The following is a 27,450-nucleotide window of genomic DNA, read 5'->3' as shown; positions in this document are numbered from 1 at the left end:
AGGGAGGGGCCAAAGTGGTAGGAGTGGGAGCTCTAGGCTCCAGGGTCCCTGGCTCCTCCCACTCCCACACACTCATTCATTCATTCATTCATTCATTTTTTTACCTCTTCATTGCCACGATCTGTTCTAGGCCCTGGGGACACCAGCAGTGACCAGGACAGACCCAGCCCTGTCCTCCCAGAGCTCCTGATCCGGGCGGGGCACAGGGACACGTGCCTGGGCAGTGGAGACATGAGTACTGAGAGCAAAAACGCGGGACACACGGGCAGCCCAGAGGAGGCCCCGGAGGCTGGAGGTCAGAAGGGTGCTTCTGAGCTGCGTCTGGAAGAGGAAAGGGGGTGAATTGGGTGACGATGGCTGGCGGGCAGCTGATCAGATTTGAGGAGCCCTTTGGAGAACTTGGATGGGAGGCTCGGGACTGGAGGCAGGAGGCCAGGGTTAGGCGGAGGCTGGGACCCAGGGGACGCCGGTGGGGTTGTGGGGATCAGTGGGAGCCAGGCAAGCCTTGGGGTGTCCCTGAGATGGGAGCATGCTGGGGGCGCCCTTGAGGTCTGATGGCCCGATAGGGGTCCGTCCGGGTCTGGGGGCCGTGTCGGTGACAGCAGTAAACAGCAGTCGGGGTCCATGCAAATGGGTCCCGAGCAGGCCGACAGCCCGAGTGATGGGCCTTTATTAGCTCGAGAGCCTCGTGGGTTTAAAATAGCATCGTGAAGGCAACAAAAGCAATTTGCCTTCTGAATTTTCATTCTGAACGGGTGATCTGCTTTTAATCAAGCAAGGCGTCCCAAAATGCTCTTAATTACCCAGAGTCAAGGGCTCGGCAGTAATTTCGATGTCGACTTTCAGGCAGGCGTGATTTGGTTTTCACAAGACAGGTTCTGGGGAAGCGTGGCTGGCGAAGGGTGTTGGGGCGAACTTGGCACCAGCAGGCGGGAGGCCTGAGGCTGGAGGCCAGCCTCAGGCATGATGGTGTGGCCTTGGACAAGTCACTATCCCTTTAGAAGCCTCAGTTTCCCCTCAGAAAATGCAGAGAACCGATGGGGTCTGCGTGGGGATGATAACACGAGACTGTGCTTGAAACTTCTTGACATCAGGCCAAACCCTTCATTCATTCAGTCAACCAGTGTTTATTGAGCACCTACTGTATGCCAGGCCCTGTTTTTGGCCCTGCAAACTCCGCAGGGACCATGCCAAGCAACGCCACCCCCAACCCCCAGGTCTAGCCGAAGAGACAGTCACGAAACAATGAACACAGCGTGTGTCACTGAATGGAAGACAAGCAATTTTCCTGTTCTAGCGTCTCTGTAATCAGAATGAGCTGTCTTTGCCTGGGCCCTGGTTTAACGGGGTGGGGCTGTTTTCCTCCCTAGCAGGATATAAAATAAAGGCGGGTTTTCTGTTTGCTTGCATCCCAGAGTCCACGGACTATTGTGATAAGCGAGCATGTGGGTGTGTTCTGGAGGTGCGCAAAGCTATGGACAGGACGATGGTTTCAAGACTGAGTCGCAAGTCCAGAAACCCTGCAGATGCCAGGCAACTGCGGAGTAGCGCGTGGGGACACCCGAGGCCCCGGGCAACTCATCAGTGTCAAGTGACGACGAGGCACCGAGCAGAGACCCGAACAGGGAGAGTTCAGAGGTGTGCACAGCTTCAGGGCCTGTGGACGCATGGCCTTCTGCTGTGGTCCCAAGGTGGCTTGGTGGAGAGGAGAAGCCACCTGGCTGCCGATGCCTGGGGCTTCAAAGCCTGCAGGACCCCGGATTCTGGGAAGAGGCGGACTCTTGAGTCAGACACGTCCAGAGACCAATTGCGGCCCCACTGCTTCCTGACCAGGTGACCTTGAGCAAGTGACCAACCACCCCTCCCGAGGCTAGGGTTCCGGTCCGTAAAATGGAGACAACATCAACTCTTACCCCCTCGTGTGGGTATGGGGGTGAGATGAATTCACTCAGGAGCACCTGGCTGTCTCCGTTGGAGCATGTGTGTGACTAGTGATCTCAGGGTCGTGAGTTCAAGTTCATGTGGAGATTTCTTTTTCTTTTTCTTTTTTTTAAGATTTTATTTATTTATTTGACAGAGAGACAGACACAACTAGAGAGGGAACAGAAGTGGGGGAGTGGGAGAAGGAGAAGCAGGCTTCCCACGGACCAGGGAGTCTGATGGGGGGCTCGATGCCAGGACCCTGGAATCATGACCTGACCTGAAGGCAGACGCCACCCAGGTGCCCCATATGGAGATTTCTTTCTTTTTTTTTTTTTTTAAGATTTTGTTTATTTATTTGACAGAGAAAGAGATCACAAATAGGCAGAGAGGCAGGCAGAGAGAGAGGAAGGGAAGCAGGCTCCCCGCTGAGCAGAGAGCCCGATGCAGGGCTCGATCCCAGGACCCTGAGATCATGACCTGAGCCGAAGGCAGAGGCTTTAATCCACTGAGCCACCCAGGCGCCCCCCATATGGAGATTTCTTTTTTTTTTTTTTAAAGATTTTATTTATTTATTTGACAGACAGAGAGATCACAAGTAGGCAGAGAGGCAGGCAGAGAGAGAGGAGGAAGCAGGCTCCCTGCAGAGCAGAGAGCCCGATGCGGGACTCGATCCCAGAACCCTGAGATCATGACCTGAGCCGAAGGCAGCGGCTTAATCCACTGAGCCACCCAGGCGCCCCCATATGGAGATTTCTTAAATCAATAAATAAACCTGGGAGAAAAAAAAGGAACATGTTAAGCCATAGGAAAGGCTTGAAAAAGATCACCTTTTAGGGTGGGCAGTCTGCTTTTTGACGTGAAATCTGTACCACCTCTTTCTGCCTGAGCTATCACAAATGTCTATCCTCACTATACCAGGAAAGGCTTGGTTTCGCTGCAGTAACAGCCAGTTCCCGCATCTTGGAGGCTTGTAACATCCAAGGCTTATTTCTCACTCATGTCGTATAGTTGCTGTGTTTTTTTTATCAGGCTGGGGACCTGTTCCGTGTCACCCGACTCCAGGATCCTGGCTGACAGAGCAGCCACTGGAAAATTGTTAGTCTTTGTAGCACAGGAAGAGAGCTCTGGAGGGTCTCCCACTAGTAAAAAAGGTTCTGAAGTGGGGCACCTGGGTGGCTCAGTGGGTTAAGCCGCTGCCTTCGGCTTGGGTCATGATCTCAGGGTCCTGGGATCGAGTCCCACATCGGGCTTTCTGCTCGGTGGCGAGCCTTCTTCCCTCTCTCTCTCTCTATGCCTGCCTCTCTATCTACTTCTGGTCTCTCTGTCAAATAAATAAATAAAATCTTTAAAAAAAAAAAAAAAAGGTTCTGAAGTGACACTGGTCACTTTTCATCCGGGATGCCAGAACGAGGTATACAGCCCCGCCCAATTCACCCGGTCACAGAAGCCAGGAATGCAATCCCATCCGGGGCTCATGCAACAGCCAGCTAGTGCTGAGTGACAAAGACCCACGATCATGCAACAGTCAGCTAGTGCTGCATGACAAACACCAACCAAGTCTCTTTGGCATTCCACAACAAACATCAGTTTCTCAGTCTCACATCCTCAGGGCAGCTGGCCTCAGGTCTAATCCGTGGACTGTGTCCAGATCTGGTCCATGTGTTTCTGATCTTCCTTGGATTGGAGACTCCTCAAGACATATTTGTCTCATGGCTAAAGGAACACAAAGAGCCTGCAGAAACAAGTAGTCCTTCCTAGGGCTCAGGTTCTGAACTGTCACACTGTCACTTTGGCTCCTCTTGCCTTGGCCAAAGCATGTCACATGGCTGGGCCTGACCTCTGTGGGGCAGGGAAGTAGATTCTTCCCGGTGGATCTTGGAAAGAGCTTGAATGAAATTTGTTGGATAATAAGGTAGTATTCCATACCCCAGAAGGTGACCAGCAGGAACTATTTGGTGAGACGCAGAAGTCACAGGAATAGAAACCCAGGTTGTAAGTGAAAATTCCTGGTGTATGTGAGTTTCAGGTGTGGCTGGATCCAGGCGCTTGTTTCTCTCTGTCCCTCTGCTCTGCTTTCTCTGCATTGTTCTGTTCTCAGGCTCCATGTAGACGCCTCATGAGATGTCTGCAGCAATGCTCCCTTCGCCGTAGCTCCCGTTTGTGCAGAGCAAGAAGAGCCGGCTTTGCAACATTCCCTTTTCAGGTGTCAGATCTCTCGAATGGCATGCGACAAAGAAACAGCAAACTTCATTACTTGACTGACAGGTAGAATGAGCAAATTATAGCCTTCTTTTCCCACTGCTCCCCTGGCACTGCCAGCCCTAGCAAGCAGTTCATCTTGTGCACATGAACGGGTCCCCCTCTCCCAGTGTCTATTCGTGCAGCGCCCCCTTCCCTATGGGGGGGTCAGATTATACAGTCCAACATCAAGCCTCCCACGGGCCCATGTCTGAGTTTTTTGGATGGATTCCTGATCCCACAACCCCTTTTCGGATCTGTCCACAGATGCATTTGCTTGAACCCAAGTCAGCCAGGCCCAGCATGTGAGCCCCTTGGCTGAGGTCAGAAAAACAGGGCAGCAGGCGGCAAGGAGTTTGTTTAATTGATTTGCTCTTAATTGGCTGCCTTCCCAGATGGCCCAGAGGAAGCTTATCTTGGGCACTCGCTGACCACCCACTTCCTCCCCAGGTTGCGGGGAGTAAGAGCTGGAACCAGACGCTCCCATCCCTAAGTGCTGAGGGGAGGCCAGGGAGTGTGACCAGGTGTGGTGGGGAGACTCGGGTTCAAATCCATGCTTCGCCACTTATCCACTGAGACTTAGCCGAGCCACCCAACCCTGCATGCCTCAGTTTCCCTGTCTGTATACACCAAAGATAGCAATAGCGTCTAACTTACAGAGCTGTGATGAAGACTTAATTCATGGACAGCAGGGGCCATCAAACTTCTGTAAAGGGCCATGAAGTCAAGATTCTAGGCTTCGCAGGCCAGAGTCCACTCTGCTCTTGTGCAAAAGCAGTCGTAAATGATGTGGCCAACCAATGGGCATGGCTGTGTGTCAATAAAACTTTATTCATGGGCCCAGAAATGTGAATTTCATATCATTTTTGTGCATCCCAAAATATTATTCTTTGATTTTTTTCCCCCTCCAGCCATTTAAAAATGTAAAACACAGGTGCAGGGCTGTATTTGACCTTGAACCGACCCTGGTGTAGATATAGCATTGACAGTCATGCTTAGCACACAGAAGTGCTCAGCAGGTATCACTACCGGTATTATTGTTGTTGCTGTGGTTAATCCTGAGGTCATGAAGGCGGTGTCAGAGTCAGGGTATGAGAGCAGAGAAGAACTTCAGGGATCCATTTCAGAAGCCAGGCTGCTCCTCTTCTCAGCCATGTGACCCAGAGAAAGTGACTTCACTTCCCTGAGCCTCAGTCTCCCCATCTGTATAATGGGTATGGCATTACCTCGCTCAGATGCAAAGTGATGACTCAGGCCTTCGCCCGTTTGCACGACAACACAACTCTGCTAGGCATGTACATCTTTCTCCTTAATGCTTCCGGGACTTCAGTCCCTGCTGGTTCCTCCACCCAGACCCGCTACCCCGTCTCACTGTTGCCTCATCCCATTCTTAGGGGTCAGTGGAGGTCCTCTAGGGAACCAACCCTTCCTGACCCTCCCTGGGGTGAATCAGACCTTCTCCCCCAGGAGATCCTGTGCACCCACCACAGCAGGTGTCACACCAGGTCTGGGTCTTCTCTGGCCAGAGAAGGTGGGAAAAAAGGGAATAACAAAAATGTGTTGGGATTTAATGTCTTTCTCCCCGTTCCCAATCACTCTTACCTTCAGCTCCTCCCGCCTTCTCTTTTTCTTCCTTCCTTCCATCCCTGAAACCCCTCAGGACCCAGAGCCTTTGCAGACATTCTGTCCCTTTGCTTCCTGTGGCAGACAGACCCTAAGATGGCTTTTATGATTCTTGCTTTCTGGTGTCCACACCTTTGTGTGTCCTTTTCCCCTTGCATGTGGCTGGGACGTGTGGCCTGCTTCTAACCAGTAGACTACAGCAGGGGTGATCGATGTCGCATATAAGACTCTTGTCTGGCTAGAAGACGGGCCATCCTTCTCTCTTACTGGCAAGTGGTCATGTTGGGAACAGCCCATGAAGAGGGCATGTGGCAAGGAACTGGGTGTCTTCCAGAAGCCAAGAACCACATCCAGCTGACAGTCAGCAAGAATCCAGGGACTTCAGCTTTTAGCCGTAAGGAGACAGATCCTCCCAACGGCCTGAGGGAGCTTCAAAGGGATCCCTCCCTAGTCGAGTCCATTGTCTTGCAACCAAAATTGCATCCTAGTGAGAGACCCTGCAGCAGGGGAACCAGCTAAGTCATGCCTGGGTTCACCACCCACAGAAACTGAGATGATAAATGTGTCATTCGAAGTTACCATGTTTCAGGTAGTTCGTTACGCAGCAATAGCTGACGGATACATCTCCCCCTAACCACTTCCTTCAGGGCTCTTCTACAGTTCAGGTGACATACAAGGACTGCCAGATTCCCCCACTCAACCTCCCTGGGCACCCTGATGAGGCCCATGGGCCTGGGGTAGGGTGTGGCTGTGCTGGGGCTTAGGGAAGGTTGGGGAACAACAGCCAGAGAGGAAAGTCATCATCAAAGCCATGGGCTAAGGCGGTTTCATCTGGACATGGGCTCCTCCACTGTCCCCAGAGCCATAGGGCTGTGTCCACTCTGGTGACAGGTTATCGTGTGGGATGCTAATAAACGTGGGATGCTTATAAGATGTCATTTGTTGGCCCGGACGGGGTATCACATTACACGAAAGAAAGAAGACACTTATTTTCTCAATTCTCTTTCAATCCTTCTAGAGACACACTGTCCAATGTGGTAGCCAGTAGCTACATGTGGCTATTTAAATTGAAATTCATTAAAATTAAATAAAATTTGAATGAAAGCAGGGACTCAGACAGATGTTTGCACACATGTGTTGATAGCAGCATCGTTCACAACGGCCAAAGAGTGGACACTGCCCAGGAGTCCATCAATAGGTGAGTGGTCAAACGTGGTGCGGTCCATCCAACATCGGAGTACGATCCAGCCTTAGGAAGGGACTCTGACACCTGTCACGACGTGGAGGGACCCCAAGGACACGGGGCTCAGCGAGAGGAGCCAGACCCAGAAGGATACATCCTGCAGGACCCCACTCCCAGGAGGTCCCCAGAGGAGTCCCATCCACAGAGACAGAGAGGAGAGGGTGGGAGCTGGGGCTGGGAGGGGGTGGGGAGTCCATGCTTCATGGGGACAGAGTCTCTGTGTGGAGAGATGGAAAGTTCTGGAGATGGGCGGTGGAGTGGCTGAATGACAGTGAGAGTGTGTTTCATGTCTCTGAGCTGGGCACTTAGAGATGGTTAAAATGGTGATGATTTATCACAATTAAAAAATTAATTAAAAAAATAAAATAAATTTGAAATGCAGTTCACAGGTGCACAAGACCCACGTTAGTAGCTCTGAAGCCCGATGGTCCAGAGCAGAAGGAGCAGAGAGACCCCATTTCCGATATTGCAGAAAGTCCACCAAGAGTGCTTTCACACCTCCACACATGTGCAAATTTTCCTTTTCCAGAGAGAGGAGGCCTGGGGCTCATAGCTTGGGGCCCCCAGCTTGGAGAATTTAATAACAGGGTTTTTTGTTTTCATTGTGGATCTCCCCAGTGTTCTCACAGCAGCCAGAGGGCGCCTGTGAGCTCCCGAGTCAGGTCTCCATCTACTGGGCTCACAGCGCTCCCACCTCCGCGTTGGTGGGGAAAAACCCAAATCCTCCAGGGGGTCCAGAAGATCATGCATGACCTGCCCCTCTCTCCGCTCAGTCGTCCCCTCCTCCCTCTCTCCCCCTCACTCACTCTGCTCCAGCCACACAGGCTTTCTTGCTGTCCCTTCCACATCCCAGCAAGGTCCTGCCCCAGGACCTTTGCACTGGCTGTTCCCGCTGCTGGCAAGCTGTTCCTCCGTCTTTCACTTCCTTTATGTTTTTGCTCAAATGTCCCTGCAGTGAAACTCTCGCTTTTATCCTAATTGAAAATCGCACACCCTGACGTATACTCAGAATTTAGAGCCATCTCCTGTTCTACACTCCAGACAAGAGCCTGGGGCTTGGAATCTGGGACTCCCTGAGCAGTGCTCTTAGGATGGGGGTCTAGAATGCTCCTGCTTGCCCACGACCTTGTCCTCAGCCTGGCCTGTCCCCAGCTCACTCTGCCCCCTCCCTCCAGGAGCTCAGAAATTCACCCGGCGCACAGATGCCAGACGGGAAAATTAATTGGGCCTTGCTAGGGCTGCTCTCCCCGCTCCCCGTCAATAACAGCCGTAAAGCGGGATTTATGCGGCGGTGCTGGCTCCGGATGGAAACTAGGAGGAGGGGCAACGTTCTAGAAAAGTCAATCCCTTGCCATGAGAACAGGGAGCAGCTGGGACTCCAGGACCAGAGCCATCTTCCCATTGCCTTCCTGGAGGTCACACCTTTCCCTGGGTTGGGTGGGTGGCAAGAGAGGAAGATGGCGCCCGCGTGGCCCAGTCCTTGATCAGGGATCACTGACCTAACTAGAGTCCCCACTTCAAGCACCTACTGTGAGACAGGCCATGTCCCAAGTGTTTTGGGAACATTAACTGTTTTCATGGGGAGGTAGAGGTGGATTTTCTTTCTATCTTAACCATAGGGAAACTGTGGCACAGAGAGGTTAAGCAACTTGCTTCAGGTTGCACAGCTGCTGCTCGCATGCTTAACCCCTGATTTAGGGGTTTGTGGGGACTGGGCTATGACAGGGATGATGCAGACAGTCGAAGAAAGCATGACAGGCCAGCTAGGGGACTCCAAGAACACCCTGTCCTCATTACCATTGACCCTGGGGGCGCTCTCAGTGATGCACTTTGTTATAGGCTCCACTTAGGCACAGATTGATTTAACTGAGGGCTGCTGGCCACAGCCATTGACTGGAAGCTGCTTGAAACCCCACATATGCTGATCCCTCAGCCTCTCTTGCCTTTCCTCCCTTTTCTCATCTGGGAAGGAGCTCTCTTCGGGCACACTTGGGGACGTCGAGTAGGGTCTGAGTTCAAATATTGGTTCTGCTGTGTGTCCTTGGGGATGAGTCTTCCCCTCTCTGGGCTCTGTGTCCTCATCTGAAAAATGGGGATCATCACCACTGTGCAGTTGTTCAGGCACACGGAGAAGGCAGAAAGGGGAACATCTGGCCCTGACCGAGTGCTCAGGGAGCCCCGCCACTCTTTTACTATTATCCTTACAGCTTTTATGTCGCCCCCCAACTGCAGAGAGAGACAAGGCAGCTGCCTCTCCCTCTCCCCAGAGCCCTTCTTGCAATCCCCGGACCAAATCCAGCGGCCTCTGTTTCCTGCAGGCACTGCGGGGACGGTTTTGATGGACATGTTTTTTGCACAGAAAAAAGCTGGAGCAATTGTATTTTGCCAAAAGTGTCAGCTGGAGAGAAAATATTTCCCGCATCTCTGGCGAGTGTTGATGTGTGAGATCTAGCATGTTGGGAGGGGATGGGGGGCTCCGCAGGACAGGGGCCAGCTGTCCCCACCCAGCTGCAGCAGCCTTTTCATCCTCCCGCTCCCTCTGTCCCTACAGCCAGGCCCTGGCCCAGCTCTCCAACCCCTCCTCTCCCGTCTCTGCCTGGCTTCTCCCCTTGGACAGTCTCACATTCCCTCTCAGACACCCTCACCTGTCTCTCTCCTCTCCATATGTTTGGAATGAGAAAATGGCGCTGGAGCTGTGATTTGCAAGAGGAAAAGCATTTGCTTGGAGAAGTGGGCGGGCAGGAAGAGAAATCCAGGCAGAGTCCAGCTTGTGCAAAGGCCCTGGGACAGCACCATGCCCAGCATGAAGGAAAAACAGTGAGGAGGCCCGCGTGGCTGGAGCAGAGTGAGCCAGGGGGAGAGAGGGAGGAGGAGAAATGGGGCAGATTGCGTGGGGCCTTTTGGGCTGTAGGGAGGATTTTGAGTTTTGCTCCAGGGGTACTAGGGAGCCCTGGGAGGATTTTGAACAGGGGAGGAGAGGAGGGGGGCGCGGATCTAGTGCCCTCACATACATGGGGGACAGTGGGAGATGTCAGCAGCACCCCTTGAGACTCAAAATAAACCAAACTTGGCCTCTACGTCCCCTTCCACAACGACAGAAAGACATGTCCATCAGCTCTGATTCAGCGTTGAGGTACAAATAACTTGGAACGACCAGAAGCCCACCACCGGGAGGGGGGCGGCCCCTGCGACTGGTGTGAGGGAACCCTAGGCAGGCGTGATGCGTGATAAAGGACGGGGCTGGCTACACGAGCCGATGTGGGCTGATGTCTGGGGTACGTGGCTGGGGCAAGAGGAAGCTGCGGAACAATGACATGGGAGGAGAAAGTTCTGGGAGCCTTTGTACCAGACTGTCAGTGGGGGTCACCAAGGCAAACGGGTTGTTACAGCAGGATTTTAGTTTGTTTTATTTTATGATTACTTTTTTAAAAATCCAGGTGAGATTAACCGTAACACGAAATTAGCCGGTGCAGTCCAGTACCTTCCCAAGGTCGCCCTACTTCCCTCTAGTTCTGAAACATTTTCATCACCCCCAAAGAACACTGAGTGTCCCCAGATATTAAATTTTCTTACATTTTAAAATTACTTTTTATTGTGCTGAAAGACACAAACATAAATGTGTCATTAGTGGCAATTCGTACCTTGACAATGTTGGACAACTACTACCTCTACCTAGTTCTAGAACATTCCATCACCTCACGGCAAACCCTTCACCCGTTAACCATCACCTCCCATCCCCTCCCCATCCCTGGCCCCGATGAGCCCCCTTCCCATCCGTGGAGGAGCCTGTTCTGGGCGTGTCACCCGCGTGGACTCACACCCGGCATGGGCTTCTGTGTCTGGTTCCCTCCCTGAGCGTCGTGGGCTCGGGGTCCGTCCCCAGGGCAGCGTTTGTTGATGCCTTGCTCCTGTTGGCGGCTGAATAATATTCCAGTGTGTCATGGACCGTGTCTCCTGTACACGCTCATCAGCAGATGACCATTCCGGTCATTTCCATCTTTCGGCTACTGGAAATAAGGCTGCCGCGAACATCCGTGTGCAAGGTTTTGCTTGAAGACCTAGTTTCAGTTCCTCTGGGTAGACACCCAGGCGTGGAGCTGCGGGGTCATAGGGTAGAGTAAGTTCATGTTTAACTTACTGAAGAGCCACCAAACTGGTATTAATATTTTTTAGATTTTATTTATTTGTCCGAGAGGGAGAGAGCACAAGCAGGGGGAGCGGCAGGCAGAGGGAGAGGGAGAAGCAGGCTCCCCGTTGAGCAAGGAGCCCCAGGTGGGACTCGATCCCAGGACCCTGGAATCATGACCTGAGCTGAAGGCAGCTGCTTAACGGGCTGAGCCACCCAGGCGCCCCCTAATACTAATAGTTTTAAAGCAAAGGAAGGCTCCTGGGGTCAGTGTGTGGTGGTGATGACTTTCAGCCGGCTGAGTGGGCTCCCCTTGGGGGATGGAGGTCGCTGCTTCCATTAAAGGGGCCGGCACCCCTCGGCGCCAGCCAACTGTTGCCACAAGAAAACGTGGGCCCCGCATGGCCAGATTCTCCCGTTCTTCAAAGCAAACCCCAATTTTCATTGGCAGGAAGCTTCCAGATCCAATGTTGCCAATGAGTTTTGTTTTTTTTTTAAGATTTTATTTATTTATTAGGCAGAGAGGGAGGCAGAGAGAGAGGGGGAAGCAAGCTCTCCGCTGAGCAGGGAGCCCGATGTGGGGCTCGATCCCAGGACCCTGAGATCGTGACCTGAGCGGAAGGCAGAGGCTTAACCCACTGAGCCACCCAGGCGCCCCACAAGTTTTAAAACCCAAACAGAAACGCTGATAGGAGGAAACCCTGCTGGGGGCTGGATGTGGCCCCCGGGGTTGACAGCGTGCGGCCTCTGCTTCCCGAGGGTCTGTATGGTTTGAAGGTGACGGAGGAGGACCTGGGTGGTGCTTGTGATCTGAAGGACAGTGATACATGCAAGGAGCCCAGGGGGGCTCTTCCTGTGGCGGCCCCAGGGCAGGCAGATCTGCTAGGGAGAAGGGAGAGAGGAAAGGCAGCGGCCTGGGGGTCCATCAGCAGGTCCCCAGCGGACTGAGAGCTTGGCTGGGTGTGAGCAGCTGCGCTGTGCCCAGATCGGCACAGATTCCGCTCCTTTTAAGTAGAAACCATGAAAGCATCTGTATGAGCTCCGCACGGCTGCTGTAACAACAGGCCTCAAACTTAGGTATTGTCTTACAGTCCTGGAGGCTGGAAGTCAGCCATGGATTCAGGAGGCTAAACACCCAGGTGTGGCCAGAGCCGGCTCCCTCCCCCCCATCCCCCACCCTGCCACCAGGGAGACCCGGATCTGACCTTTTCCTGGCCTGAGACTCCCTCCCCCACTCCATCCTCACCGCCAGCAGCTGGGGGGGGGGGGGGGCGCCAATCTCCAGGACTCCCGCCCTCTGCCTCCCTCTTGTGAGGACTTAGGAGATCATATTGGGCTCAATGGGCTCCACGAAAAGCATTTCTTCATCTCGAAATCCTTAATCCTTAATGCAAATTTCCTTTTCCCTGGCGCTGCCAAGACGAAGTAGCAACAGACTGGGGAGGCTTAAAACAACAGAAATTTATTTTCTCTGTCCTGGAGGCCGAGATCCAGGTGGGAGCAGGGCAGTGCTCCCTCCGAAGGCTCTAGGGGAGGGTCCTTCCTGCCTCCTCCAGCTCCTGGGGGCCCAGCTGGTCTCTCCATCTCTGCCTCCCCTGCCCCCCACCCCGGCCTCACTCTGTCTCCATGCTCCTTGGACTTACATGGTCCAAGCTTGTTCCTGCCTCAGGGCCTTTGCCCTGGCGGTGCCCTCTGCCTGGGGTGCCCTTTCTTACCCTTTCCCCACGGCGGCTTCTCCCCCACCTAGAACTCAAAGCTCACGTCTTTAGATTTCTTCCCAGACCACCTGTGCTAAATCCACCCCTTCCTCCACTTTCAGTGACTAATGTGACTGTCACTCATGGGGGCGCCTGCCCTGACACCCCATGGCCTGTCCTCCCTGAATGGCCACCAGAGGGCACCTGTGAGCACCAGAGTCAGGCTGTGTCCTCTGCCCACAGCCCTCCCAAGGCTCCCATCTCCCTTGGGGAAAAACCCAAATCCTCCCTGTGGTCCCCAAGACCCCGCATGACCTGCCCCGTCCCCTCTCTGCCCTCCCCTCCCCCTTCTCCCCTCCTTGCTCACTCTGCTCCAGTCACACCAGCCTCCAGGCTATTTTTGGAACACACCATGCCCAGTCCTACCCCAGGACCTTTGCATAGGTGGGCCCTCTGCCGACAGTGCCCTTCCTCCAGATATCCACACGACTCCTTTCTTGACCTCCCTCAGGTGTCTGCTCCGATGTCAGTGAGGCCTCCTGCCCCATTTATAACGCTCGCTTTCCTCCATCTCTGGCATCCTGTACCCCTCTCCTGCCTCCCTCTTCCCCGTAGTATTTATCACCAACATGCCACACGTTTCCGTATAATGTTTATTGCTCACTGCCCATTCTCCCCACTGGACATGAACCCCAAGAGGGCAGGCCCAGGCCCCAGTCCAGGGCCAGCATTCGGGGGGACGCAGATGAGTTCCCGTGTGACCCAGGATGACTAACTTTCTGTTCCGGAGCCTCAGTTTCCCAATCTGTCTAGTGGGGTCCTGATCTGTCCATCCTTGGGGTCAGTGAGAGTCCCTAGCTGTCCCCTAAGTCTGCTTTAGAAGCTCCCGGCCAGCTGGGCTCTGGCACACAGTAAATGCCCAACTCTGACTCCCGCGGTCCATCGCTCAGCCCCGGAGCGGGAGGGGACAGGCCTGCAGATGCCACTGGCTCAGGCTGCGCGGCTGGGGCCAAGACACTGTCACATTTAGTAAATTGCAGGCGGGCAGCTCCTGCGGCTGCGGTGCTGACGACAGGCGGGGCCATGACCGGGAGAATGTGGAGCCCTCTTGAGGCTGGAGGGCTGAGCTGGGAGATGGAGGCCGGGGAGATCTCCCTGCCCCTCACGAGGCCTCACTTTCCCTATTGGCAACAAGAAGGGCCGTTGGGAACGTTGAGGCCTCTTGAGTTCCTCTGTCCACCTTCTGCAGGGAGCCCCGTGAACCTCCGTATGTAAAGTGCAGATGAGAAGAAGAAACAGAGTCTGAGCTTGGGGCTGGTAGAAGCAGAGACCGTCTCCTTTGCTGTTCCTTCCCCCGCGCCCGGGATAGGGCCCAGAGCTCAACCAACAGTAACAGAGACACTGACTGAGTTTCAGCTGTGGGTCTTCGGACGCGCACTGACAACTGCAGAAGCGTTCCAGATCTCATTCAGGCCTCACGGCAGCCCTGTGACACCGGGAACCGCCCTTATCCCCATTTTGCAGAGAGCGAGGCCAAGACCCAGAGAGGGGAAGACGCTCACCCGAGGTCACACAGCCAGGGAGCTGAGGAGCTGCGTTTGCGCTGGGTCTCTGATCCTGTCTGCACCCTGACTTGCCACCCTCTGAGCCCCAGTGACCTTGACCTTCGGTCAACCAAGAAATGCATGTTGCCTGGTCCTTTGGGAAGGGGGATTGGGCTCTTGGCCACTTTCCCTAATGACACATGACCTCTAGAGCAAGGTCATGACCAAGACCCCCCTGCCCCCTCTTCCATCCTCCCAGCACGGCTGCTGTCTCGCGAGGAGACAGCCAGGGGAAAGGATCCCTTCCCTGAACCCTGAGCTGAAGGCTCCCCATCCCCTCAAAACCCCTGTGGCAGGGACAGGACTGAAAGACACACAGGAGAGAACAGGGCAGGGGTGCGGGAGCCCCCGATTTGTCCCCTGCAGCCTCCCTTAAAGAATAGCAGGATAAAAAAACAAAACAAAACACCAAGCGTCAGCCCACCGGCTGCGTGTGCGTGCGTGTGTGAGCACACACACAGATCTATGAAATATTTAGGTGGTGCCCAGTGTGTTTGTGGCTGTAATTAATCTTGTGTCTTTTTGGCAGAGAGCAGTGCGTTAAGAAATTACTTTCCGCGGCCCGGGGTAAAGTGCAGGCTGGCGAGGCCCAGGCTCCTTCCCCCGGCGGTGGGGGCCGGTGGGGGGGCTGTGTGTGCAGAGGAGGACTGGGGACAAGCTGGTGGCCCTGGGCCAGCTCCTTCCAAGATGCCCCTTCCCCCCCCCACCATGTGTCCATTCCCCATGATGGCTGCGATGTCCCCAACCCAGCCGGAACCCCCCTGCGCCCTAGGCGCCGGGCTAAGTGAACGCTCTGTAGTTATTTCGTTTTGTTTTTATGGCTTTATGGAGGTACAGTTTGTATGCGGTAAACTGCAAATATCAGAGGTGTGCGATTGGACCCGTTCTCTCTCCCTCTCTCTCTCTCTCTCCCCGCCCCCACCCACACCTGTCAGTCCATCAGGGCAGTGGATGCCTCTATCACGCCCAAAGTTCCCTGGTTGCCCCCGGAAGCTTCCCCCTGCTCTCCGCCCCCTCCCCAGCCCCGCCTCCCCCCCTTCCCAGGCAACCGCCCATCTGCTTGCGTTTTCCAGCTGTCCTAAAATGTGCATCTTTTGCACCTGGCTTCTTGGGTCCAGCATAGTGATTTTGAGGTTTGCCCTTGCTGTCGTGTGTCTTTCTATGGCTAAGGAATGGTCCGTGGCCTGCTGGAACCCCTGCTTATTCATTCAGCCACCTGCTGATGGACATTTGGGTGGCCTCCAGTTTGGGCTGGTAGGGATCCCGCTGTTCTGAACATGAGGCTACAGGTTTTGTGCACGGGGGGCTCTGGTTTCTCCTGCGTAAATCCCAAGGGGTGGAATGGCTGGGTCATTCGGTCGCTGAGAGGTTGACTTTTTTTTTTTTTTAAAGATTTTATTTATTTGACAGAGAGAGAGATCACAAGCAGGCAGAGAGGCAGGCAGAGAGAGAGGGGGAAGCAGGCTCCCCACTGAACAGAGAGTCCAAGTGGGGCTCGATCCCAGGACCCTGAGATCATGACCAGAGCCGAAGGCAGCGGCTTTAACCCACTGAGCCCCCCAGGTGCCCCTGTGGTTCGCTTTTTGAGAGATCAGGGGTAAGATTTTGAAACACGATGCCAGTGCATGGGAAGGTCTAGGCGTGGATCTTGTTCTGTCCACGAGACGACTCAGTGACAAGAAGGGGAAACTGAAGACAGATCATACGGTGGGGAGGGGCAGAGCTGGGGCTCAGCCCCAGGGCCGTCTGTGCGCAGAGCGTCTCCCGTGAGCGGCACTATGTTGAGCTGGAATGGACGCGTGTGGGCATATCCAGCGTCTCCCTTTCTCTCAACGTGGCACTGAGCAAGTCTAATTCTGCGTGGTATTGTCCCGAGGCCCCGGTGTCTTGTAGAGGCTCAGTAAATGTGCACAGAAGCCCAGATGAGAGCCCTAAGTGTGACTGCCAAGCAGATCTCACTCCCCGCCCACCCAAAACCTGCAGTGGCTTCTTCGTGCTTTGGGATAAAGCTTAAAGCCCTTTAAAGCAACTGAAGACTGATCTGAATTCTGGCCCTCCTTCTTCTGCTCCGGCCACACTGGCCTCTTCGCTCTCTGTGGACAGTCCTGCCTCAGGACCTTTGCACCTGCCATTCCCCCGCCTGGAAGGTTCACCTCGCCGACTTCCCCACCCACGGCAGCCCCACCCAGTCCCCTCTGTGGCATCCACCACCCTGTTATCTCCTCTCACTAGCCCTCTTTGCTCTTTGAAATTCTCTTATATATATATTTACTTTTTAAAAAACCCCAATCACGCATTTACATAGTGCTTACTGTCTACCAGGCACTGCTTCAGGCATTCATTGAATGAGCAAAACGCATCTAAACTTTTCTCCAATTCCCTGCACGAGATACTACCCTTATCTCCCTTTGCAGACGAGGACACTGAGGCACAGAGTGATTCAGGCCAAACAGCCAGGAAGCGTGCGAATCCCAGTGGGGGAGGTCTGTGCTCATGGTCTGTCGTCCCCGTGGGACCCGCCTGACAGCTGCGGTCCCAGCACGGGGTGCTGCTCCGTGCAATGGGCAAACAGGCCCCTTTGTGCGGAGAGAGAAGCAGAAATCCCGGGGGTGGGGGGTGCTGGTGTGCGGGTGACCTGCCCGGTGGCCAGGTTGGATCCGAACCCACATCCAGGGCCATGCTCCCCACTGTCCCCCAGAGCCGCCACCAGGGCCCCCGAGCCATGAGCTCGGAGCCTCGGAGTGGCCTCGGCGGGTGCTGGCTCAGACGGCGAACAGATGCTCGCTATTTTAAACCCACTGTTTAACTCATTAAGACAGCTGTTTCCCATCCCCAAAGTCGGCGGAATTAGAATTAAATTCATTCCAGAATTAAATACACACATCCACACACACACACCCCGCCACCATTTGGAGGCAAAACTTGTTAGCATTTAGGCAAGCCGCGCCTGGGCGCCTGGGGACGCAGCTCTGTGTCTGTCTGACAAGTTACATCACGGCCCAGTGGTTGCCGGCTGGGCCCGCGGCCAGAGAGCCCTGCGGGCCCCCATTCCTGGGCCGGCCAAGGCTGCTGCCGTGATTGTTCACTTGGCAATGGGGTGTTCCCCTGGATGTCTCCCTGACCCCTCAGGCCCTGCAGGGTCCGGACAGAACTCAGTGTTTGTGCCTGAACTGGTGGCTTCCTCTCCAGGGACCCAGCCCGTCTTCCCTCCACCTGGGGCTCTCAGCGGAGTCCAGATTCACCTCCTCTTCCCCGTCTTATGTTACAAAATGGTCAGGACTCCCTGGTGATGCTCCTTGCAAAGGGCTTTGCTCCACTCCTGCCAGCTACTGCACTGGTCCGTGCCTCTGCGACGTCCAGCCCGGATGCTTGCCCCTGCTTCCTCCCTAGGCACCCAGGTTCCACGGTTAACCCCAAATGGTTGTTTTTCCTGCCTCCTTCTCCCTCTACTTCTTCTTTTCCTTAAGGCTGCTTGGGTATTTTAAATGTTTTGTTTGGAAATAATTTCGGATTTCAAGAAAAGCTATACCCATCCCCATGGCCCAAAAGTCCAGAGTTCCTGCACACAACTCTCCTTGATGGTGACACTTTATATAACCCGGCATGACGATGCAAACCCGGAAATCAGTGTGGGTTCAACAGTGCCTGCAAACCTACAGACCTTGCTCGGGTTTGACCAGTTTTCCCACGGACTGTCCTCTTCCTGGCCCAGGATCCCACCCAGAGCCGCTCATGGGTCTTGCTGCCACACCTTCCCGGTGCCCTGTCCTCTGGGACGGCGGTTCCTCAGTCTCTCCTCATTGTCCATGACCTTGACGTTTCGGAAGAGAACCGGCTGGGGCTTTCGTGGGACGTTCCTGAGTTTGGGTCTGTCTGGTTATCGGCTCACTGTGAGCCCGGATTGTTCATCTCCGCCCAGGTCCCGCGGGGGTCACGTGGGGGGTGACACAGGGGTGTCACAGGGGGTGACATGGGAGTGACACGGGGGGGTGACGGTACATCCCCAGGGCAGGAGACTAGGAGTCATGTAAAGCTGATCGTCTCATCCCTGGCCATGTTACCCTTGATCCCACAGGGACCACCGTGTTCCCCCCTGAAAAGTTACAGTTTTACTTTTTGAATTACTATCTCAGGAGCCCTGCTCGGCACCGTGCCAATACCCTGGCTGTCCTCACACTGTCGCCCGCAGAGTCTGCCTTGCCTTCTTGGATTCGTCTTGCCTCTCAGATACTCAGTCTTGTCTCCTCGTGGTCCTGTGTCATGCAAACTATCACTGTTTGAAATGCTTGCTCCTTTGGGGGCCTTCCTCCTCCACCGGACGGACGGAGCCCTCGGAGGGTAGCGACTGGGTCTGTCTTGGTCACTTCTGTGTCCCCTGTGTCCAGCCCGGGGCCTCGCACACAGTGCGTACCCAGCACGTAGTTGCTGGACAAATAAACAAAATGAAATGACGCCAGCCAGCAAACCCCAGGTCGATTTGGGGGAGTGTGATTTGGGGGCAACCCAAGAATGTTCTAGAAGCAAAGTCCTTCCCTCCCTCCGGGCCTCGGTTCCAATGTGCGTCCCACCCAAAGCTGTCCCTGCTCAAGTTCCTTTCCTGCACTTCACACCCTGAAATTGTTTTGTCTGATGCCGTTTATTCATTTAGCTAATTCGCTGTCTGGCTGTCTTCCCTTTTCTCAGCTAGACCAGAACGTCTGTAAGGTCAGGGGTTTTGTCTGGGTTCACGGCGGTCCGTCCAGCGCCTGGCGCACTGTCCCGTGCGGACAGCTCCCTCTCCCCGGAGCCGTCTTCTGTCTCGTCTGCACGAGCTCAGCTACGCCGCCCGAGAGCCGGGACCTCCGGGACCTCCGGGACCTTGGAGCAGGAAAGGTAGGAAGACAAATGAAGGAGTCCGGCCTCGGACAGTAAACCTGTTCCTTTGCAGCTGCCGCCGGGCCATTGGGGCGGGAGATCTGGGGAATCCGGGGTGGAGAAAGGAGCTCAGCCCCTTCTTGGCTGTGGCACTACGGAGGGATTGTCCCCTCTCTGGATGCTGCTGGCTTCCTCCTGGGAGAAACGGGAAAAGGCATGTCCCAAGGTCAAAGGGCGGCGGGAGGTCCCCGGGGATCGCGTTCAGAAAGCCTCTGCTGACCCTCATGTTACCGATGGGGAAGGACAGGCTCCCTCAGCGAGGGCCGTGTCGGACTTAAGCCCAGCTTGTCCCTCACCATGTCAGGCTTGTCCGGGTGCCCAGAGGGGCATCTTGGGTCTTGAAGATGACAAAATCTGCTATGTGTTTACTGTGGGCCAGGTGTAGGGCTGAGGGGGGCGGGTAGAGAGAGAGAGAGAGAGAGAAGGAAACAGAGGCCAACACAGGTAGACACAGGCCCAAGGGACAGACACGGAGGCCACGAAAAGAAACATGACAGGCAAGAGAGGGTAAGTCCAAGAGAAACACAAAAGGAGACAGGAACGCAGTGACATGGACGCAGAGAGACATACACAGAGACAGGGACAGACAGAGACAGGGTCAGGGAACAGGGATAAGGGCAAAGACAGAAAGAGATGCTCACCCAGAAGCAGAACGATAGAGAAGGAAGGAGAGAGACAGAGATGCCGAAAGAAACAGGCATAGAGATGCACACAGAGGAGAGACACAGAGACAGAGGGGCCCCGGTGGGGCTGCTGGGGGGCCATTCAGGCAACTTCTCACTGACGCCTTAGGTACCTCCGTCTCCTCCCCACCCTGGCCCCTGCCCCAGTCCCGCCCCTGGGGGGCTGCAGGGTCTCCTGCATTGCAGCCAATCCAGGCTATGAGTGGCTGCGTATCCACCATATCCGCCCAAGTATGGGCTTAACACTGATTTCAGCCTGAGATGCAGGAGGGGAGGGAGGCATGGAGACGTGTCTCTGAGCTCCGGGAAGTTATGGCCACAGGACACCCCATCTGACATGTGTCTTATGTGCAACAGCCTGAGGAGCCAGGCATCTTCAGCGTATCCCAGCCCCCGGCACCACTGAAGGTGGCTCCCCCCACCACACATACACTGGCTGGGCTGGGGGAACGTGAGTGAAGCAGAAAAAGGAAAAAGGCTCACAATCATGCCCAGTGTTCCTTTCTTCTATGAGGTTCTAGAAGCCTCACCCCTCCCCTATGAGGTTAGTTGTATGGACCCAGAAACCCCCTCTTAAGCAAAACATGAATGTATTACTTCATCTAACAGTTTACAGATGTGTGGCCTTCAGGCTCAGCTAGATCCAGGTGCTCAGATGATGTTTTTAGGACCTGGGTCTCTCTTAGTCGCTTTGTTCTACTTTCTTATACATTGCCTCTATCCTCAGGCAGCAACTTAGTTTTGGCTCCTCCAGAAGCTGACCCTGAGACAAGAATTTGCATCGAGATTAGTTATTTTGGCAGTGATTTCAGAAAACGCTGGGAGGGGAGTGGGGGGGGTGGTCAGAGTCAGGAAAGGGAGGGCAACTTAAAAGCAGCACTGTCAAGCACATTGTCATGGGGGCAGCAGGCGCTCAGTCCTACTGGGGTCCTCTGGGAGGTGGTGAGGACATGCTCCCGAATCATTTCATTGGAGGAGCGAGATAGACTGTCCCACCGGTCATGGGTCCTGGGCCGCTCCCAGGGTGTCCAACGGCTGGCTCACCCAGGTTACCTGCACGTGGGCCCCCAAGCTTCCGGTAGCCCGAGGAGCCCCCAGAAGGAGGGCCAGACCGCCAACACTTGGATCTTGGACTTCTGGTCTCCAGAACTTCGAAAAAAGAAATTTCTGACCTTCTCAGCCACTCAGTTTGTGGTACTTGGTTACAGTAGCCCGAGGAGACCAAGACACCCCGTCTTGGACCAAGACACTGCCATCTTTGAAGAACTTCTTTCTCCACTTTTCCCCACCACCATCCGTCACTCCTTCAGTTACCAAACAGTCCCTGAATATCGACTCTCCTGTCGTCCTTCGTTAAAAATTCTGTGAGAGTCAGAAAAGAAAAACCCCAAATCACTTGCCACCCAGAGACGAGACTTGCAAAATACGACGCCCATGTTTTAAAATTCCAGCGGGACCACGGAGGGTCCCTTGGGAAAATTTGCAGTTGCTTGGAAAGGCGCCAACACCAGCGACTTGTGGGAGTGAACCTCAGGGGACAGCATCGGCAGGGGCCACCGCTCTGCCCCAAGCACCCCCTCTCTCCTTCACTCACTCATTCAGGGCTGCTGTCCCCTCCGGTCCCCTCTCAGTCCCTTCCCTGAGTCTCTGTCACCTCCATGGCTTCCAGGCCTCCCTCTTCCTCTCCAGCCCCTGCCCGGCAGCCACAGGAACCAGAGGCCTCTTTCAGAAACACGAATTGCTTTTTAGTTCAGGAGTAATGAGTGCATTCGTTCCCACCGCGAGGCGACAGTGCAGACGTGTAGAGTGGAGACAGGAAAGACAACGTGCTTCTCAACTTTCCTGGGGCTCCCGCAGTCCTCGGTGGCCTGGCCCAGCCCCTCCTGTCCTTGAGTCAGACCCTCTTTCCAGACAGGCAGCTCACCTGTCCTCCCCCACCTTCCCTCCTCCCCCTCCCCCTCCCCCACCCCTCTCTCCCTCTCCCTCCCTCTCTTCCTCCCCCCCTCCCTCCTTCCTTTCCCTTCTTCCCCTCTCTCTCCCTCCCTCTCTCTCCCTCCCCCCTTCCTCCTCCCCCTTCCTTCCTCCTCTCCCTCTTTTTCCTCCCCCTCCCCCCCCACCTGCTCGCTCTCTGTTCACTTTCCCAGCATGCTGCTCTCTGCCATCCTGCACCAAGTTCATCTTACTCCCCTCACCCGGGTGGCTCACCTGCTCGCACACCCGGGACAAGGATTCCAGGGACTGATCCTTGTTTATGAGCCGCGGGCGGTCCGGATTGGAGGGGGGTCACGAAGCAACAGAAATGTATCCTCTCCCACCTCTGGAGGCGAGGAATCCAAAATCAAGGTGTTGGCAGGGCTGGTTCCTCCTGGAGGCTCAGAGGGAGAATCTGCCCCATGTCCCGCCCCCCACCCCGGGCGCTCCCGCTCCTGGAGGCATCCCTCCGATGCCTGCCTCGGTACCACCTGCCTTCTCCCGGTGGGTCTCTGTCTCTTCTCCACTGCGGGCTGAGGGCTGCCCTGGAAGGCATCGGGCCTCCCAGAAAACCCGAGAAGCAGGTGGTCAGCCGGGCAAGTGCCACTGAGGAGACAGAATGCTGTTCCTGGACTGGAGGCCGCAGACTGGAGGTCTGGAGGTCAAGGACTCGGGATGCATTCGCAGCCTTGAAAAGCCTCGTCCTTCAGAGACTAGCAGGGTCTTGGCCATCACGGGGGCATGGGGGGGCTTGCAGGCCACACAGGGGAGTGTGGACTGCATCTGGAGGGCAGTGGGGAGCAGTGGGAGAGACGGGAGGACGGGGATTTTAGAAAAATCCCTGACCAGAAAGATTTCAAAGCGGAGGCGGGTCTGGTCGGGGAGAGGGAAAAGGTCAGACTCCCCGCTGAGCACCAATCCTGCGCTGTCTCAGTCGCTTCTCACCCCACCCATCTTAGAAGACCGGTTCCTCCTCATTGCGCCCATTTTCCAGATCTGGAGTCTGGAGCCCAGAGAGGTCCAGTGATTTACCTGGTGTCACCCAGCTTGTGAGTGGCAGTCCCTCCCGGCAGTCAAGAGGTGAGCAGGCTGCCTAGCCCAGTGGGGGCAGACTCAGGGTGGGAGGTTTGGGGGATGAGAAGTGGGGAGGACGGACGTGAGGCTGATACCCAAGGTGGGAGGACGGCCGGGGACAGGCTGGAGCGGAGGCACTGAGGTGGGAGAAGAAAGCTGGTGCAGGACTGGAGGCCTAAGGCAGTGAGGACAGAGGACAGGGACCACCCGATCCTGCCGGCTCCACCCTGACGGGGCGCTTCTCTCCCCCCCAGCTCAAACCTAGTTACACTCCGAGGACGTATGAGCTCAGACCGAGGTCCTGAGAAAAAGCTGGCCCCGGGAGAAAGAGCATTTCAGGCAGAGACCACCACAGCCTGTGCAAAAGCCCTAGGACAGACAGGACCACGTCTGGTGTGGCCTGATGGGATGTAAGAAGGGCAAGGAGGTCCGTGCGGCTGGAGCAGAGTGACTAGAGGGGGAGAGAGGGAGGAGGTTTGGAATTTGGGTTTTAAGAACTGACCTCCTGGGGGAAGGGTGCCCTGAACAAGTCTGGGTCCTCCTGGGTATCTCAAAAGGAAGGGGGTGACATTGACATCTCCCTTGGTGGGTCTCTGAGAGTCTTGGGGAGATAAGGCTTTCCAGTAGCAACACAGGTCTAGATCGGTGCCACCAGGGGCCATCAGCCTACTTTGGGGCACCCTGAGCCTTATGAGGTCCAGGAACGGGCTGCTCTGAGCGTTTCACAAGTTTTCTCTCGAAGGCTGCTCAGGCCCCCCTGGGAGACAGCGATCCAGGAATTCTGCCTTGGCCACAGCCCTAGGCGACCGTGGGCCCCTGGGGACAAGATGGAACTGGACGATGTCACAGAGGCCAGAGGCATCTAGAACCCCAGGGGGTTCCTGCTCTCAGTGTCATCTGCTGGCAAGACTGCCTGGGCAGGTTGGCAGCTCCTGAGACGCCCCCTTCAGAGACACGATGCAGGTGGGGCTGGCCCGGGAGCAGTTTCTGCCTAGGGACGCCCTGGTCCCAGCTGTCCCACTTCCCTGCCCCTGAGCCCCCCGATTCGAGCTCACCTCACTTCCCATCTCGGCCACGGGCCCTCCCGGGAGGCCCTGGAGATGCCCGAAGGCCTCCGGTCTGCTGTCCCCAGCGGGACCTAGTCCACGCAGCATCTGGCGAGGAGGAGGAGGAGGAGGGGGGCGTGGCCATGGGGCGGCCAGAGCCAGCCGGGGCCCCGCGGGCAGTCCCGGCCTGGCTGATCCTGCTGGCGCTGCTGGCGCCCTCGGAGGCGGTGGTGCGGGCCGTGCTGGACCGCAACGCCAGCACCGTGGACTTCGCCGACCTGCCGGCCCTGTTCGGGGCGCCCCTGGCCCCTGAGGGCGTGCGGGGCTACCTGATGGAGGCCGAGCCGGCCAACGCCTGCCACCCCATCGAGCGCCCGCGGCCCGGCAACGGCTCGCTGGGCGCCATCGTGCTGATCCGCCGCTACGACTGCACCTTCGACCTCAAGGTGCTGCACGCCCAGCGGGCGGGCTTCGAGGCGGCCATCGTGCACAACGTGCGCTCGGACGAGCTGGTGCGCATGGCCCACGTCTACGAGGACCTGCGGCGTCAGATCACCATCCCCTCGGTGTTCGTGGGCGAGGCCGCCTCGCAGGACCTGCGGGTCATCGTGCGCTGCGACAAGGGGGCGCACGTCCTCCTGCTGCCCGACTACCCGCCGTGCCCCGACCTGGACTGCCACCCGGTGCTGGCCGTCTCCTGGGTGCTGGGCCGCGCCCTGGCCCTGCTCGCCTCGGTCTTCCTGGTCCTCCGCCCGCTGTGGGGCTGGCTGTGGGCCCGGTGGAGCCGCGGGCCGGAGGTCAAGCCGCGGGCCGGCCAGAAGGCCCAGGTGCGCACCTTCACGCGGCGGAACGACCTGTGCGCCATCTGCCTGGACGAGTACGAGGAGGGCGACCAGCTCAAGATCCTGCCCTGCTCCCACACTTACCACCGCAAGTGCATTGACCCCTGGTTCTCCCAGGCCGCCCGGCGCTCCTGCCCCGTGTGCAAGCAGTCGGTGGCCGGCACGGAAGACGGCTCCGACTCCACCGTGGACAGCCTGGGCGACGAGGACCCCTCGCTGCCCGGCCACCGACCCCCCATCTGGGCCATCCAGGCCCGGCTGCGCTCGCGGAGGCTGGAGCTGCTGGCCCAAGCCGGCTCCCAGGGCCACTCCAATGCTACGTCCGTGTGCGTGGCCGAGGCCCCCGCGCCCTCCCAGAGGCCCCCAGAACCGCTGTGAGGCACTATGGCTCCCCGTCCTGGGGGGAGGGGGGGGGTCTGGCGACGATCGGGGCAGGGAGGGTGGAAATGCGGTGGAAATGTTTCTAGTCTAGAGAGAATAAAGTGGGTTTGAAAGCGGAGTCTCGCCCTGACTGCTGTGGGGCCGCGGGCTTCTGGCCGCCCAGGGCCACCCATGTGGCAACTCCCAGCATCTGCGGGTGAGCAAGGAGACCCCCCCCCCGGGGGGGTGGGCAGGAAGGTGTCTCCAGGGCCCCTATGTCGTCTGTCGCACCACTGGTGGCCCTGGGATGGCCCGCACCTCCTCTCCAATCCTGGCATGGGGGATCCCGTCTTGGCTTGCTCCTTTCGCATTTCATTTTTTTTTTTTTAATAAGATTTTTGGACTTTGGACTGATCTTAGATGTACAGAAAAGTGGCAAAGGTACTAACTCCAGAGAGTTCCCGCGTGCCCGTCGCCCAGCTCTTCCCATAATGCTCACCCTCTGCACAGGCGCAGCATGCTCCCCTGCCCCCACCGAGAAACTCATCTCTAGCTTTGATCTGAATTTCCCCATCACTGCCGCTTTTTACAGGGATAAAAGTCACACACGCCCAAGTAGAGAGAATAGGACAATGACCCCCCCCACCTGCACCCATTACTCAGATTCGACAGACAGCTCTCTCCAGGGCCACTCTCATAACATCCTTCACTCTCCTCTGTCCCTTGTCATTCTGATGCAAATGGCAGATGGTTGTCATCTGTAAACATCTGGTGTTTCTAAAGCAGCAGTCCTCACCTGGGTTGGGGGTTCTGTCCCCAGGGGACTCTGGATGATAGCTGGGGACATGTGTGGTGGTCATGCCTGGCGGGGGAGGGGAGGTTCCTGGTGTCAAGGGGGTGGGGACGTGGGTGTTGCTCGAACCTCCCCCGCCCAGCAGGCAAGACAGACTACCATGACCTGGTCTTGGGGTTAGCTGTGGCAAGGGACACAGCCCCTGCTCCAAGATAAAGCTTTTTTTTTTTTTTTTTTTTTTTTTAACATGGGGCTTATACTCAAGACACGACCCAAGATCCAAGACTTGAGATGAGGGGCACCTGGGTAGCTCAGTGGGTTAAAGCCTCTGCTTTCAGAAAACAGAATAAATGTTTAGTAAAATGTATATATTAGGGTGCCTGAGGGACTCAGTGGGTTAAGCCTCTGCCTTCGGTTCAGGTCATGATCCCAGGGTCCTGGGATCAAGTCCCACATCGGGCTCTCTGCTTCCCTTCCTCCCTCTCTGCCTGCCTCTCTGCCTACTTGTGATCTCCGTCTGTCAAATAAAGAAAATCTTTAAAAAAAAACTATTAAGAAATAAAAGACCTGAGATGAGATAAGAGTCAAATGCTTAACTGATTGAGCCACCCAGGTACCCCTAAGATAAGACTCTCTTAAAAAACCCATGAACATCAGTATTGTGTTAAAAATGACGATTCCCTGATAGCGTCAGATATCCATCCAGCAGACACACGGAAATGCGAACCCTTGTGAGGCGCGGTTTTTTAGGTTGTCTGGGTCAGGACCTAGGTCAAGTCTAGGCTCGGTGGTGGTCTCCTAAGTCGTCATCCACAGCCTCCCGTCTCTCGCTCTCTGACTTTTGCCTCGCGATCGTTGCAATCGTTGAAGCCACTGGGTCGCTTACTCTGTGGCCACATCTCCCGCCTGGGTGTTGCCGAGCTTGTCCCCCTGGTGCCGTTTAACACGTTCCTCAGTCCCCTGTGCCTCCTGTGAGTTTGCAGTGGGATTCAGAGACCAGCTCAGATGTGGCTTAATTTTACGGTGAGTAAATAAGGTGCTTCTTCAGAAGAGTTGGGCCATTTCAAGAGTCGTCTGGGCATTGAATGAGGGTCACTTGCTTGGGCAGGTGGCAGGCACGATCGAAGGTTGAAGGTTGAAGGCCTGGGAGGGAGCACTGGATCTGACGCTGCTGACACCGGAATGGCAAAAAGGTGCAGGAAGTGTAGTCCAGGCTGAGGGAATGGCACCTGCAAAGGTCCTGGGGCAGAACCAGGTCTGGTGTGTTTGAGAAGCAGTACTAAGGAGGCCTTTGTGGCTGGAGCAGAGGGAGG

General features: G+C 55.9%; 1 protein-coding gene across 1 annotated transcript; it reads left to right on the top strand.

The window, feature by feature from the left end:
- Positions 1-353: 353 nt before the first annotated feature.
- ZNRF4 (zinc and ring finger 4) lies at positions 354-25,362 on the top strand. The gene is given in 5 exon segments (XM_045991443.1): positions 354-437; positions 19,138-19,326; positions 20,409-20,502; positions 24,133-24,266; positions 24,268-25,362. Coding segments are annotated over 5 exon segments (1,596 nt in total).
- Positions 25,363-27,450: the final 2,088 nt, after the last annotated feature.

This window comes from Meles meles, chromosome 20, assembly GCF_922984935.1.
Source record: "Meles meles chromosome 20, mMelMel3.1 paternal haplotype, whole genome shotgun sequence".
NCBI classification, from domain to species: Eukaryota; Metazoa; Chordata; class Mammalia; order Carnivora; family Mustelidae; genus Meles; species Meles meles.
This window is presented reverse-complemented; position numbering and strand designations above follow the sequence as displayed.